Below are 15,729 nucleotides of genomic sequence, written 5' to 3'. Positions count from 1 at the left end.
TTTTTTAACATGAATTTTCTCTGATACTTACGATATTTTTGTAACATAAATTTTTTTAACAACATTAGTGTTTTGCGTAATTTGTATAACATTTAATAAGTCTAGGTACCAAATTGGACCTAGAAAAAGGTTAAGTACCAAATTACAAAAAAAAACGCCAAATTTAAGTACCGAATTGGGCAAAAAAAAATTAAAGTACCAAATTAAGAAAAAATTATCAAGTTTAGGTACCAAATAGGCCAAAAATATTTAAATACCAAGTTAGAAAGAAATGCTAAGTTCAGGTACCAAATGCCATATTAAACCTACCAAAAACAACTCATTGAAAATTACACGGGTTAATAATTTATATTTTATGAATTTTATAATCTTATATTCGTATTAATAAAAAATATGGAGCAATTGTATGATATTGTTCACTTTTTGTAAACATTCCAAGAACTCTATCCTATATTAACTATAACTATCATAGAAAGAATTGAGGGAAAGAGCAAAGCAGGATCAAGAGAGCTGTTAGCAAGAAAACAACATCACATATATATATATATTTTCTTTTTTCTTTTTCTTTCTAATTTTCAGATGATAATGCCTCCAAAAAAAAAAGGGCTTCTAATATGTTATTATCCAAAAGTTTCCGATTCACTAAGTAATTGACTCAGAGAACACAAAACTAGAGCCAAAATTGATTCACATCTAAAATTTGTAATTGAAATACATTCGAAGACCTTTGACATTGCCAAGATAGTTAACCCACACTTTGCAGTAGCAAAGATTCTGATATGGTTACTTCCGAGTCATCTTCACATGAATGATCGATAAACTCGCCTTTCGGTAGAGGTTAAGAAAACCATAATGAATTTAAGAACAATGCCTGACTGCAGATAAAACAGAAGCAAACTAGAGATCCAATCTCAAGTATTCGTACTTTTAAGAATCTCACCTTAAAGGGATTCTGCACATCAAATGCGAAGATCTTCGATGTCGGTTAAGAGACTTGTATTTTCACGAGTTCTCTTGTCAGGTAAATTCACGACCAGCTGACCGCATGCACCGCTTATATCCTGGCCCATTTGCTTACGAACTGTTGTCCTGATGTTATAAGTACCCCTAAGAATTTTTTGGAAGTCTGATACTTTCTGGTCACTGCTGGTTCTGAATTGACTTGAGCTACCAATTGGATTAAATGGTATTAAATTTACAACCTGCATCGAAAGTTAAAACTCAAAATCTCGGGAAAAGAAGGTTAACAATAGCATATCAGCTTAGAGCTATGAACTGGTGAAACTAAAATTCACTACATGTTTCGTAAACTAGCTTTGCATTTTTAGCAGCCCCGGAATCTAGTTCCCTGCCAATAAGTTCGGCTCACATTCAAGAATATGTTTGAGACCATTAAAGAAACACTAAAGATGCCCTATCCAATCCCCATAGGCTACACTTATTCCCTCCCCTACACCTACAACCCTGAGAGAAAGAAACCTTATTCACTACCCACCACCAAGCAGAAAAAACAAATAGGTAGGCATGAATGCACATATGTATACAGAGTAGAGAGACTACTGAAAAACCGTGTGCATTTATGCTAAAATAAGAGCTCACCACTTGAAAAGTTTCCAGCAATTTGCCGAGCTGGTGTGCATGCTGCTCTTCATCGTTCATTCCATCAAGCATGATGTACTCGATGAATATTTTTTGCTGACTGAAAGTTTAAGACCAAAGTTAGGGCTCTCAAAATGACCGCAAAAATGGAAGTGTCAAAACCATAACCTACTTATAAGAAGAAATATTTACAAACTGCTACCTGTTCTTTTGATATGTTTGCAGGGCTGTCATTAGTTTTTCCAAAGGAAAAGCTCTTGCTGAAGGCATTATCTGACAACGGATCTCTTGAACTGGTGCATGCAATGATACTGCTAGGTTCAAGCCCGGTAGATCGCCATGAAGCTTGTTGATAGCATGAATAATCCCTACCTACATTAAATGAGGTGGAATTGCAAAGCTATTAAGTTGGGAGCTTCCTGCAGTCAAACAATTTTCATTTTCTTTTCATATAAAGCATTCTGTTTTTACCTCTCCAAAACACTAGAATCTCATTTATAAAAAAAGGGAACACAAAACAAGCTTTAAAATTCTCCTCGTAGTCCAATTAGACGTATTTTAATCACATAGAATAACATAACTCTCCATAGACTTTCAGTTTCAAATACTGGAAGTATCAGTTGTTTTAGATTTCACTCTTCATGAAACGCAAAGAAAGACAATATCAACAATCAGTAAGGTGAACCAAATGCTGCTAATCAAATGCTATGGCATGGATAATAATACACATGATACAATTGGTATGAATATCTACACAAGACAAACTTTGGAGGCATTACCGTTGATACTGTGATTCTCTTTGGTGACAGCTGAAACGGTGATCCTGTCATAACACGAATAGCTTCCACCAAGGCAGTATAATTATTCAGTGGTTCTCCCATTCCCTAACAAAATAAAAGGAAGGAAATTTCAACCGCATTTCAAAAGAAAAAATTTTCACTACACAACCCATCGGAGCTTCATGACCATTAACAACGTAAATGCCATCATCATCATCATTTTCACTAACAACATGACAAGATATGGCATCAAAATGATGCCACTACCAATTGGAAATAAAGAAAAAAGAAATACAAAAAAATGTCAAATGAACTTGAATGAATCAAAATAATCCATCACAGAACCAAAAATCATAATTTTGAAAGAAGCATTCCAGAACTCCTCCATGGAAGCTTAAGAAGAATAAAAGCAAATCCCCTCATAAGATAACACGGATAATGCTTCACATATAGAACTAAATAAAAGAATTACCATGAAAACAACGTTGCGTATGTTAGTTAAAAGAGAAGCATGAACCAATTGCTCCACAATTTCTCCGGACGTCAAATTGTTCTTAAATCCCATAGTTCCAGTTGCACAAAATTTGCAACCCATTTTGCACCCAACCTGTGATGAAATTAAAATTAAATCAACATTTTATCAAATACATAACATTGAGAAGCACAAGATTCTGAAATCAAATACCTGAGACGATATGCACAATGTCGACCTAGGACCACCAAGACGAGGCTTTCCTCCATATTTACCTAAACGGGTATCATATGTCATAATCACTGCCTCTACAAAAGCTCCATTCTACTAACAATAAAAACAAACTGTCACCCACTAACTTGATAATTCAAGCTTCTATTTCCGAGATAATTCCCTATTATTCTTGTTATTTAAGAAAAAAAAAAGGGGAAAGGACCTGGAGTTTGATGAGGAGCTTGGTGGTGACGCCGTCGGTGGAGTGGAAAACGGAGTGAACGGTGGACGTGAAGGGCTTGAACTTCGTGCGAAGAAGACGGTAAGCTGATGAGGGCAGATCGGGAATTTCATCCAGCTCGCATCCAGGGTTTTGTAACACATACCTTCATAAATTAGAAAACTTAAATCTCTAAGATAAATAAAAATGTGGAGAAAGTGGAAGAGGGAAGAACAAATTTACTTCCAAATGGAAGCCATGAATTTAGTGTTGATTCCGGCAGCATTAAACTGGGCCCTAAGCTCCGCAGCGTCGAACACCGATCGATACGTCGCCATTCTCTTTAAGCTGATGTTTTCTTTCCCCGTCTTTTCTCCTCCCGGCTCCCTCCTTTATTGTTTTGTTGTTTGTGTACTAAACGGCGCGTTTTTTCTCTGACAAAAAATCGGGTAAATGCCTGAAGTTTTATTTTTTTTTGGACGAGCCTGAAATCTGACTATAATCAAATACCAAATTATTATCTTTTGGATAAATCTCAAAATAATATATAATTTTAGTTTAATATGTAATTTTATACGAAAATATTAATTTTATATAATTTTATACATAAATTTTTTATTTAATCTAATTCTTATAAATTATTAATATAATTATTAATATAACATAATTTTATATTAATTTATATATATATAAATAATTATATTTATCTAAAATAAAAATAAATTACTGAATTTATTTCTTTATATGTATATAATTAAATAAAAATTGAAGTTTTATATATACATTTGAATCAAAATTAAAATTTCATGTGTGTGATTGTACCAAATCAAAGTTTATGTATCTAATTACACATTGAATCAAAATTCATGCATAATTTTAAGATTTATCTCTTATATTTTGTTGGTTAAAATATGATTAAGTCTATATAATTTTTTAAAAGTATTTTTTTATTTTAAAATTTAAATTTAATTATTAATACGTTAAAAATTTTCTCTTGAATTTATTATTAAGATATTTAAAATGAAAAAATATTTAATAATCATGTAAATAAATATATTTAATAAAAATTTAACGGGATTACCAATTAAATTTTTATAATAAAATACATATTTAAAGTCAACACATCAATGCTACTAGGTCAAGAGTTGGGGGTTACATAATAAATATTTAAGTAAACTACATCGAATGTCACCTAATTATGGATCATTTTTTCTTTTGATCACTCAACTATAAAATTTTTTTAAATTAATCATCCAATTATTAGTTTGTTTCTTTTTTGGTCACCTAATTATGAATTTTTTAAATTGATCACCCAACTCATTGAGATTGTCTTTTTAATCCATTAATTGAATTAACAGGAAAGTGACGTGGCAGTTAAAAAGTTAGTATAATGACAAATTTAACCCTAAATTTTACATATTATATTAATTTAGTCATAATTTTAAAAAATTAATCTTCAAAATTTACAAATGGTCTCAATTTGATCCTAATAATAAAACTTCAAAGAAATATATGAAAATCATAAATATCTTGGTCAAAAAATATATAATAAATTTAACATATAAATATTAATAAAAAACTTAAAATTATTATATTTTCTAAAAAATATTTATATATATTTATATATTTCTTTAAATTTTTAAAAATCAAGGTCAAATTGAGATGATTTGTAAATTGAGAGTTAATTTTTTTAAAATTGACTAAATTAATATAATACAAGAAAGTTGAAAGCTAAATTTGTTCTTATACCGATTTTTTAATTGTCACGTCACCTTCCAACGGAAATAGACCAAAAATAATAATCTTGATTAGTTGGGTGACTAATTAAAAAAAATCATAATTAGAGTACCAAAAAATAAACAAACCAATAATTGGATGATAAAAAAAATGGCCCATAGATGGTTCACCTGTAGTTTACACTATTCAGTATTATTCATAATCACAAAAATACCCATTAAATAATGCTATTTATATCTCAAGGCTTATTACTAAGGAAGTAGGTCAAGGACCTGCACTTACTATAGACCAATCAGCTTGAGCCTTTAGAACTCTTTGAGGCACTGTCTTGGTCTAATTGCCCAAACTCCTCTTAGATCGTAGCTCAACAGCTGAGTTTAAAGAAAAAAGGCACTAGTTTGCCCATAAAACTCACACCTATACAAACCAACATTTTCATAGTTATACATACATGATTACAATTGCCGACTGCCCTTCTTGGTAAAGAATGAATCAATTGGCAGATGCATCCCCTGTTTTGGTGATGATTTATGCTTCTTACGTCTATTTTGGCTTCCACTATAATCCTTTGGGACAATCCTAACAACAACATATCAAAATTTATTAGATCAACCGCACAACTCTACATTTATAGTAAGTATATTAAAATCATTATCAAAATCACCAAAGGGAATATATGTCTGAGTCCAATATGAATCAATGCATTATACAAACGTTAAACTCTAATCCCAACATGCCAAGAACAAAAGGAATATGCTAAATTCTCCATTAATATTTTTCTCATAGATCTGAAAATACCAAACATGCAAATCATATAACATTATCCGCTCTGGATGAAATATGCTTATATTAAACACATCAACATTGTTTAGGGGAAGAGGAGAAAAAGAGAATCAACATGGTTGCAGCTCGAGTTAGTCAAAATTTGCTTGATGTTGCTTGCTAATTTTATAATTCATCAAATAGGAGTTTTTTACTACAATTCTATTTAAAATTTGTGGTACCTTTTCTACCAAAAAAGAAAATTGTAGTACCTTAGCCTTGGAATCAAAGAGCTCGACCCTGTACCAGATTCCTCCTTCTGAATCCTCTCGGCAAGATGGAAATCAGAGTGCTCTTGTCTTTCTTCAACAAAACTTGGTAATTCAGCCCCACACAATGAACACTTGTAGTCATCCACCCAAAATAACATTTCCATCTGATTTGATGAAAAAAATTCCTCATTTCCGGAGGTACTAGGTTCTTTGTTTAATCTGTCAGGATTGCTGCCCTCCGGCTCCCTCTGGACGGAAGAATCATCTTCTGACACTCGTGATAAGTCTCTTTTAGGAGATTTTGTGGTCCACTCTTTCACATCGGCAGTATTCACCTAGGGAAATAGATAAATAAATCATAATATTAGAGAATTAAGAAGTGATAAGACAAACAAAAAAGGAATTACTAAGGTAGAACAAATTTTAACAAGTACCATGGCCGCAGTTTTGTTGCTAGAAAGTTCATCAATTTTCTCCATTTCACAAGCATTTATGCTGGAAATGCAATTTTTGTCATCTATATCTGATAAATGCTTCCTCTCAAATGGATCTCCGAACTCATGGTGACATGTCTCATTGTCGTCAAGAGAAATGGCAGTTTCCTTTTCACTTATGAAGTGGAGATCACTCAAATCTGAACCTAAGAAGCGTTGATCATCCCCAGTTCTTCTAGAAGCATCTCCTGATATTAAAAACGTAGTGAGAGTTTTTTGTTTAGGGTCACCAGGTACACCCCCCTTATCTTCATTGAAATGAGACACTCGCAGACCTAACAGCAAAGAACACAAATGCACCGTTATAATATACAGACAACAAAGACTTGTTCTACCCATGTTTTCTTTCCTGCTCCATAGCCATTAAATAATAGATAATAACAGGCAACACATAAAGTCTACCTATCAGTCTCAACGAAATAGGGAGTTCAGCCTTTAATAAGTTTGAAGCGTGTTTTAAGATGTCATCACTCAAAGAAATATATTTCTGCAAGGTGACAGCCCTTGTACGAACCTGAAGATTGTAGTCCATATCAGCTACGAACACAAAAGGGAAGGCACCAAAAAGATAAAGAGGAAATAAAGCCAATAATGGATAACATGTCAGCAAAATTTTAAATATAAATACAATCGCTATTAATCCTTGAGATAAAAGGGAAAACAGAAGCCCGAGAAAAAAGAATCTGAAACCAGAATTGGCCCATTTCAAATATATAACGAACCATTCCTTTAAATTTTGCCGCTTGTCATTGAGCATAAAAGGAAAGAAAAAGAGAAAAGCAATTAGGTATCATGATTTCATGGATGTACCTCAAAAGATGCAGTTTTTAATTTAAGAGTTAATGTTCGTCCAGAAAGACCCTCTTTTTGCATGTCAGCTGACAGCATCTCTGCAATATTAGCCGCAAATACAAACAGAACAAAGCTCAATTGCTGAGATAAATTATTAGTAAGTTTTGAAGACAATGCCATCTAAATTGCTTTGACACACACACACACGGAAGACAAGTTTAATCCAACATAAAAGCAGCCTATATTAAGGGTACAATTATAAGGAGGATAGCTGAATGGATTCTGGATGCCAAACAAGCTAGGAGACATTTTGCAAAATATCCCAAGCCAAACAGCGTCCAGTGAGGGGCATTCTGTCATCCATCTTAACAATCTTATCAAAATGCTGCTGCTAAAACATTGATATTGATACCTCCCTCTAATAAACTATTAATTTACTTTGCTGAAGCTCAACTGTTTAAAAACCATTTTCACCTTAAGGAAGTACTAAACACATGATTATGAAAAGAACAGCAGAAAAGAAACCACCAACCTATGAATTCAAAGGAGAAAAAAAATTTGAGACTGTCTACCTAATTTCTGATAAAGCAATGCAGCATCCTCTGTTGCAGAAAATGTCCTCTCACTGCTGATACTTTTCCGAAACCTGACCTCAGGAGTATCCGTCCCTCCAAGCCCCAATCCAACAGATAGGAAAAAATCTAAAATCATTAGGAAAAAGAATCAGAATCCCATAAAATTCATTCCCTCTCTATGCATGAAAATACATTTAATTTGATGGTCACTTTAGCCTCATTGATTATTGCTTTCTTTTTGTTTCGAAGAATCACATCAAATTAAGTATCTATCAGCAAAGGAGATTTAACACATGCTATGACTGCCAAATGATTCAGAAAGCTCTGATTAAAAGTCAACCTTAACTGAAATCACTAGGTTTTGACAAGTAAAGTTGACACAGCTGACTATAGCCATAAGGGAATGCAAGACAATTGTCCCCACCGAATGTGCAGTTTCATAAAATTTCCTACGATAATCACTCAGTCTTGAACAGTAGAGACTCCTTATCAGTATGCTAACCTGCTGAAGAATGAGAAAATAGCGCACAGAGGAAACTGCCTTTCTGCAGCATCTCTTCACAAGTGCTGACTCCAAAAACACCCTTTAAAATATTTTCCGTCACCTTGCCTATACCCCCAATCTGCAAATTCAGTTTTCTCAATCTCCACTTTTATCAGACAGAAACCTTTTGTCCAGTTAAGAAATGAAATCATTTTTTCTTGTTTCTTATCCAAGGAAAAATAAATCATTAAGGACTTCACAACAAATCAAAGACACAAAGTTTGAAACAAGAACTCAAGATTGGCTGATCAAAGAATACCTTCCGAATAGGAAGTGAAGATATAAATGTCATGACAGCCATGCGGTCATTTGGTAAAACAAACTGCCCATTTGGCTTGTTAATATCTGAGCAAACCTGAGGGGAAAAATTTAGTACATTCAGAAGGGACAACAAAGAAAAGTGTAAACAACTAGCTGTGACAATATTATGAAATGTCCACTGTGATTTCTTTGCTTTTGATGATTTGACTACACACAGAAACTGTGACAGGCAAACTGAATTTGAAATATTCTATATTCTGTAAAACTAAATCTGGTAAACATAATCCAAACAAGTTAACAGTCAAGAACAAAGTATTGTTAATCAACAAAAGAGTTGTCACATTTTCATCCAACATCACTACTGACTTCATCAATTTGAAGAGATAACATCCTATGGAAAATTGTAGAATTTCTGCATAAAATGCAATATTCCAATTTTGATTTGATAATGCTACAATAGCAAAATTCATAGTGATGACAATTGCAGATGCAGCTTCTCAACTGCAATTATATGCCAAGAACAGAAAATAGAACCTTAGCAAGTAAGCGATTTGGAGCCACTCCAGCACTACATGTCAAACCAGTCTCTTCATATACTCTAGATCTGAGTTCTTCAGCAATCTAAATAGAAAGACAAAAGATGGCATCAGCTTAAAAGAGCATCAGTTAAGCAGCCGGAAAAACAAACTGATAGTACAAACTTACTTCTGCACCAGTAATGCTTCTTTCTTCGCAAACCTTAGTAATATCAACGTAAGCTTCATCCAAACTGGCAGCCATGAAATTAGGATCATAGTCCCAAAAAACTATCATAGAGGAACATATGCAATATAACGGATCAGCAAACCATAACCCAAAATTGCATCAAGAACTCTGTTTAAAAAGCAAAGCATCTAACCTTTTCTAGTTAAATCACTATAATAAGTATATTTCTTGAAATCTGTGGGAACAAATATCAAGTCTGGACATAATTTACGTGCAATGAACCCAGGCATGGCAGCACGAAGGCCAAATTTGCGAGCCTACAGAGTGAATGAAATTTAGTAAGAGTAATTTTTACAGACACAAATCAGTTTCACCAATTTAATTGTGTGAAGCGATTCAAACCTCATAATTAGCAGTGGAAATCATAGACATACTACCAACAGCCATCGGTTTACCCTTCAACGAAGGATTACTCAAAGTTTCAACAGCCGCATAAAAAGCATCCATATCTACATGTAACCAAATCCTAGAAAGGTCTCGTGTAGATTCGAGCTCTAAAATTCTCTTATCCGCATCCTAAGAAAAATAGCAAATCATATATTTACTTAAACATAATTTCGACTTTTGCAATTCGTATAAAGCGGTATTAAAAGAACCTTTTGATAATGAGATAAATCAGCAGCGGAAAGCTTATCAGCTCGAGCTCGCATATGCTCTATTTTTTGCCGAATAAAAGCCTCCTTTCGCTCTTCATTTTCGAAATATTTTGATCCTTTGCTCATCCCATACACTACTTTCTGAACTTTTTCTTGATCAACTCCATCCATAATTTTGAAAAAAGAATCAACTAACGGTTATTAAAATTTCAAATTTTATCCGTTCATGAAAGAAAATTTGGACGTGAATTGATGAATGAAACGGCGAATAAAACATTGAATAATACCTAGAAAATTGAACAAGATGGAAAGCGAGAAGCGATTTGATGATGGATCGGAAATCAAGTAAAAAGAAAAGTTTGAGTATTAGCTGCTTTGGCGTTGGTGTAAACAGTGTGATAAGATTGCCATGGCCGCGGTTTATCGCTCGCACTTTCGCTCTCTTCCATGCTTGCTGGAGAAGGAGAGGGAAGAAAGCCTTTGGAAAAGGAGAGCGCCAACGTGTAATTAAAAAACTTGCTGGAGGAGAGGGACGAAAGCCTTTGGAAAAGGAGAGCGCCAACGTGTAATTAAAAAACTTGCTGGAGAAGGAAAGGGAAGAAAGCCTTTGGAAAAGGAGAACGCCAACGTCTAATTATAAAAGCAAAAGGGAGGTATTTTGGAATACCTCTTATTTTGGATTTGCTTCATTCTCTTTCATTCTCTTCTTCTCTCTGGCACCAGCCCTCGAACCTTGGACATGTGACCTGTGCATTCTGAAGCCAAACGCAGCAAGCCAACAAGCCGGAACAAGGACCAGTACCAGCTTATGCTTCGTTACTTTATTTATCCAATTTTCTTTCTATTTTTTTGAAGTATTCCTGCCTTTGATTATGTTTTCTTATTGTTGGTATTAAATTATTACTGTTCCTGTAACTACCCGAATTTTACCGTTACCGAAAAAGTGTATTTTCGGGTCTCCGTTTTTGAAAAATGAATTCGTAAATATTTATTAAAAATATTTACGAAGTCAATTGAGTGGTTAATTAGAGTTTAATTAAGTAAATTTAGTTTAATTAAGAGTAATTAGGAAAAATGACTAAATTGAATAAAGGATGAAAGTTGAATTGTAGAATAAAAGAAAATGAAGAGGACCAAAATGGCAATTATGCCATTTGTCCTAAATGAGGCGGCATAAACATAAAAATCTGAGATTTTTTATGTGTTAAAATATATATATTAAATTATTATTATATTATAGTATATTATATTATATATTATATTATATAAATAAGTAAAGAAACAGAATGAAAGCAAACGAAACAGAGAAGAAACAGGGGAGAAAGAAAGAAAGAAAAAGAAAAAGGAAAATTTGGGTTTGAAGGCTCAAAGTTTAATTTGGTAAGTCAATTAAGTCATTTCTTCTTAAATTTTGATGTTTTAGAAGCTTTGGAACAAGACTTTGATGAAATTAAGTTGATATTTTGAGAGTTTATAGATTTTCAAGTATAGTTCATGTTGAATAAAATAGTGAATTAAGGGTTTAATTGAGTAAATTTCAAGCTAGAATTGATAATAGGATCAAATTGTAAAGTAAGTTATAAGTTTTATGTTGTAGGGACTAAATTGATGAAATTTTGAAATTAGGAAAGTATGCTGGAAATTTAATATTTAAATGAGAGTATGGATGAAATTTGAATAGAAATAAAGTATGAATTAAGATAGAAAAGTAAGTGAATTTAGTTAGAATTAAATTGAAATTAAAGTAAATCAACATTTTGTACTAAGACTATTTTGGACAGCAACAGTAGTTTAAGTTTGAAAAATCACCAAAAATTGTAGAAATTGAATTAGAGGATGAATAAAATATTAAATTAAATATTATTGAGTCTAGTTTCTTGTAGAAGAAACGATATAAGCAATTGAATTGTAAATTATGAGATATAATGGATTTTGTGAGACAAGGTCAGAATGAATTCGGGTTCCCCTGTTCTGACTTTGGAAAATCACCAAAAATTTAATAAAAATAATTAGAGGCTTAAAGTTATATGTTTAGAATCCCTAATGAGTCTATTTTCATTAGAAATCAACGAGAATGTTATCCGAGTTCTGTACTGTGAGATAATTAATTTTTAGTGAAGAAGGGACGAAACTGTCAGACAGCAGAATAGGGGTGAATTTAAAGAATAAACTGTACTTAATGGCTAAACCAAAAATTCTAAAATTTTATTGTAAGAAGATTTGTGAGTCTAGTTTCAGGAAAAATTAGCGGATCTTAATTTAGAATTCTATAACTCAAGATATGAATTAGTAATGTATTAATGATTATGAATTGTATTAATTTCGTAGTCAATGTGGTATCAGAAATCTCGGCTAAGAAAGGACAAGACAAAGTCAACGGGAGTTAGCTCGAAAATTACGGTTTGTATTTCTATAATCCGAACCTAATACTTAATTGTTGAATTTATTTCTTAATATGTATATTAAGTGTTTTGAAGTAAGAATTATTGTGTTTTGCAAATGAAATGGATTGATATAGTATGTGATGAAATTATTGAATTTATATTGATTGAATTGGAGTATATATATAGATATATATATTTAATATTGAATATATATTGATTATTTGAATTAAATTGAAATATAAATTGTTTGAAAATTTTAAATATGAGATTTGTGGTATTTGGATATTTGTTATTGAAAAGTGAATTGAATTGTATTGAATTATGGATTTATGTGATTAATTAAAATGTGTATTGCTTGAAAAAAAATTGAAAGTGAATTGAATACCCTATTAACAGTATCGGGCTGAGTCGGATATAGTTGGCATGCCATAGGATTGGAAGTGTTCAGGGATTCTTCGACCTCGAGTCGATGAGACACTGGGTGTCACTATATTTCTTCGGATAGATTCGATGAGGTACTGGGTACCAACTTTACTTCGGCTAGGCCGATGAGAGACTGGGTGTCAAATATTGCTTCGAACTATCCGATGAGGCACTGGGTGCCATATTGGTGTGTTTGGTTGGATCCGTGTATCCGCCAAGGTCCGAGTCTTGTTAATAGGGGTAAATAAGTGAAAAGACAAGTCGAGTGAATTTGATTGATTGAGCTATTGGAATGAAATGAGAAATTGAATTGAGAATTGAAATTGAGATATGAGATTGAAAACATGAACCAAAAGGTTCATGAAATGAGTGAAGTTCAAATGGATGATGATTGATGTTAGAATGAATTAAAATGGTATATTGTTAAGAAATAAAGTGTGAAAACAAGTGAATTGTGAATATATTGTATAGAATTTATACGGTAAGTAAATGAAAAGAATTGAACAAATATGTTATTGTGTTTGTTATATGACTTGTATAGAATTTATATGGTAAGTAATTGAAAATTTATCTATAAAACAAATAAATGAATACTTATAATTGTTATTGTGATTTTAAGTTTAATTGTTATATTATTAAGTGTTCGGATTATGGAAATACCACTGAGTATACCATACTCAGCGTACGGTTTGTTTCCGTGCGCAGGTTTAGTAAAGATAGAACGTTGAATCAGCATCCCAGTTCGATCCCGAATTCATTAAGGTAAAGTATGTTAATTATTGGTAATGGCATGTACCTAGGATGTTTTATGAGAGTCATTTAGGTTGTAGATGTACTCATGAAATGAGTAAATTATGGTTGGCAACGGTATGTAGTATGAATTTTGAAATTTACTAAAAATTCGTAGTGATTCTAAATTAGTCCCGAATTGAATTTACTGTTCATATTGGACCGCGAGGGCCCATTAAAGGGACGACATCGTTTTGTGCGTTTAAGGCCAGTCTCAAAACGACGTCGTTTTGGGGCCTATATAAGTCAATCTTTTTTTTTCTTTTTATTTTTTTTTATTTTCATTCATTCCCATTTCACCAAAAAAACTAAACCCCCCCCTCAAATTCTCTCAAATCCCTCTCCTCTCCGGCCATGGCTCCAGCCAAGCACCGCCGCGGGCTCAGCCACTATCGACTGCCGTGCTTGGCGACCGGAACTCCAAAAGTCTCGGTGGTTAACAAAGGTAAGCCTCTTCTTCCTTTTTATTATATATCTATATAAAAAATTCGAAAAATGAGAAAGAAAATAAAAAATGAAATCACCTCTTGAATTACTGACTGGATTTTTGTTTTTTTTTAGTTTTTAATATTCACTCTCTGTTTTGTATTTGAAAATCTATTGTTTTTGTATTGATATTCTGTCCTTCCCCCAAATATTACAATGGATTTTGATTGGCTTTTATAGCCATTTACAAACGCTTTTAAACTTATTTTAATTCTATTATTGCTTGCAGGTGCAACTTGAAGACGGTGGACGTGACAAGCCGGTGGCAGTAGGCGCGCCAGTGGCGGTGGACATGACAAGCCAGTGCAGCAGGCGTGCCAGTGGCGGTGGACATGACAAGGGCATACCTAGGTGCGGCGCACTTAGGGTTTTCTTTTGTTTTTTGTGTTTTATGGTTTTCGGCTTAATTAGGCTTCGGGTTAGGCTGAATTGGGTTTAATTTTTAGGTTTGGTTTTGGGTCTTATAGATTGTTGGGTTGTTTGGTTTTGGGGTCTTATTGGACCTCGGGCTAAATTGGGCTTGTACACTATCCAACATAAAATTGTGCTAATTTGATAATGTTGTTAATGTTTTTTAAAAATTGAATCAAATTAAATTAAAAATTCATTTATAAAATCACAAAAAATTAAAGTTTATGTATAAAATTGCACATTGAATCAAGAAATATGTGTAGCCCAAATCACATATATAAAAAGAATAATTATACTTTGTTATTTACTATCATATAAGGTTAATCCAAATAAAATGTGATATAATTTGGTTAAGGCTTATTGGGCTTCAGTTATTAAAATAAGCATGGGTCAAATATGTGTTGATACATTAGTAACTAAAATTAAAATTAATGTGCAAAAATTATATATTAGGATTATGGTCCCCAAAATACACACATGACTTTTTTGACATCTCATCTTCAGAAAAGAGAGAACTACATTCTCTAAATTACTTGCGTATTCCTTTGGAAGATCAAAACCACAAGACTCAGGTTTAAAGATATTGATGGATTCAGGTCTGCTTTCGCTTTCACTTCCGCATCTAATTTTGTTTTTAATTTTTTTATGATGGTCTAACATGATATATATTGGTTTACAATTTTAAATATAATATATCAGAGTTTTACGATTCCAACAATATGTTAAGGTACAATAAAAAGTTGACTTTATTGAGAAAAAATCAAGAACTTGAATTTTAAAATCAAAATTATATTAAGGTATTTGATAATTATATTAATTAGATCCTAAGTAAATTCAAAATTAAATCAGGTTGAATTTAAAAAAAAAAATTTTTCTATTCATAAAATTTTAACTCAAGATTATCGAATTCTTTACAACTCGGTCGAATATGTTAATCAACAAATAATTGAAACTTGATATGTTCTGCTATACATTTTTCATAATTAAGCTAAGGTGTGTGGGCATTAAGAACTTTTCTTTGAAGGAAAATATAGCTGAAATATTAGAAACATAAAAGAAAATCTAATAATTGAACTTTAAAAAACAAAAAAAGCTTTTTTCTTATTTTATAATTTATCTTTTTAAAATTTTTTTTAACAATCTCATTATGAGTTC

At 32.4% G+C, this 15,729-nt stretch overlaps 2 protein-coding genes across 5 annotated transcripts; both read right to left on the bottom strand.

Moving 5' to 3' along the window:
- Nucleotides 1-586: 586 nt before the first annotated feature.
- LOC107886942 (dual-specificity RNA methyltransferase RlmN) lies at nucleotides 587-3,747 on the bottom strand. The gene is made up of 9 exons (XM_016811052.2): nucleotides 3,527-3,747; nucleotides 3,287-3,449; nucleotides 3,064-3,174; nucleotides 2,851-2,985; nucleotides 2,379-2,483; nucleotides 1,802-1,971; nucleotides 1,600-1,699; nucleotides 941-1,202; nucleotides 587-871 (listed from the first exon to the last, which is right to left on the bottom strand). Exons 1-8 carry the CDS (start codon nucleotides 3,619-3,621, stop codon nucleotides 960-962), a joined length of 1,122 nt encoding a protein of 373 aa, XP_016666541.2. The 5' UTR covers nucleotides 3,622-3,747; the 3' UTR covers nucleotides 587-871; nucleotides 941-959.
- Nucleotides 3,748-5,154: 1,407 nt separating this feature from the next.
- Nucleotides 5,155-10,907, bottom strand: LOC107886941 (DNA polymerase kappa). Of its 4 annotated transcripts, none has more exons than XM_041102002.1 (14): nucleotides 10,369-10,907; nucleotides 10,082-10,272; nucleotides 9,828-10,001; nucleotides 9,619-9,742; nucleotides 9,426-9,526; nucleotides 9,255-9,341; nucleotides 8,719-8,814; nucleotides 8,418-8,538; nucleotides 7,913-8,041; nucleotides 7,359-7,438; nucleotides 6,951-7,062; nucleotides 6,489-6,823; nucleotides 6,055-6,389; nucleotides 5,155-5,599 (listed from the first exon to the last, which is right to left on the bottom strand). In XM_041102002.1, the coding sequence occupies exons 2-14, from the start codon at nucleotides 10,250-10,252 to the stop codon at nucleotides 5,476-5,478; spliced, it is 1,989 nt and encodes a 662-aa protein (XP_040957936.1). In that variant the 5' UTR covers nucleotides 10,253-10,272; nucleotides 10,369-10,907; the 3' UTR covers nucleotides 5,155-5,475. The 4 variants fall into 4 exon arrangements, with proteins under 4 accessions (XP_040957936.1, XP_016666537.2, XP_016666539.2 ...); XM_016811048.2 differs by having other exon boundaries at nucleotides 10,082-10,242; XM_016811050.2 differs by having other exon boundaries at nucleotides 10,082-10,233.
- Nucleotides 10,908-15,729: the final 4,822 nt, after the last annotated feature.

Source organism: Gossypium hirsutum, chromosome A03 (assembly GCF_007990345.1).
Source record: "Gossypium hirsutum isolate 1008001.06 chromosome A03, Gossypium_hirsutum_v2.1, whole genome shotgun sequence".
Classification (NCBI taxonomy): Eukaryota; Viridiplantae; Streptophyta; class Magnoliopsida; order Malvales; family Malvaceae; genus Gossypium; species Gossypium hirsutum.
Note: the sequence above shows the minus strand (reverse complement) of the source record. Positions and strands in the feature narration are given on the sequence as shown.

Coding starts and splice junctions, on each gene's coding strand:
- LOC107886942 (XM_016811052.2), bottom strand. CDS start 3,621: ATGGCGACGTATCGATCGGTGTTCGACGCTGCGGAGCTTAGGGCCCAG. Junction 3,450..3,526: donor TTCATGGCTTCCATTTGGAA/GTAAATTTGTTC, acceptor TAATTTATGAAG/GTATGTGTTACAAAACCCTG. Junction 2,484..2,850: donor TACGCAACGTTGTTTTCATG/GTAATTCTTTTA, acceptor TTATTTTGTTAG/GGAATGGGAGAACCACTGAA.
- LOC107886941 (XM_016811047.2), bottom strand. CDS start 10,252: ATGGATGGAGTTGATCAAGAAAAAGTTCAGAAAGTAGTGTATGGGATG. Junction 9,527..9,618: donor TAGTGATTTAACTAGAAAAG/GTTAGATGCTTT, acceptor CCTCTATGATAG/TTTTTTGGGACTATGATCCT. Junction 7,439..7,912: donor ATTGCTTTATCAGAAATTAG/GTAGACAGTCTC, acceptor CTAATATTGCAG/AGATGCTGTCAGCTGACATG.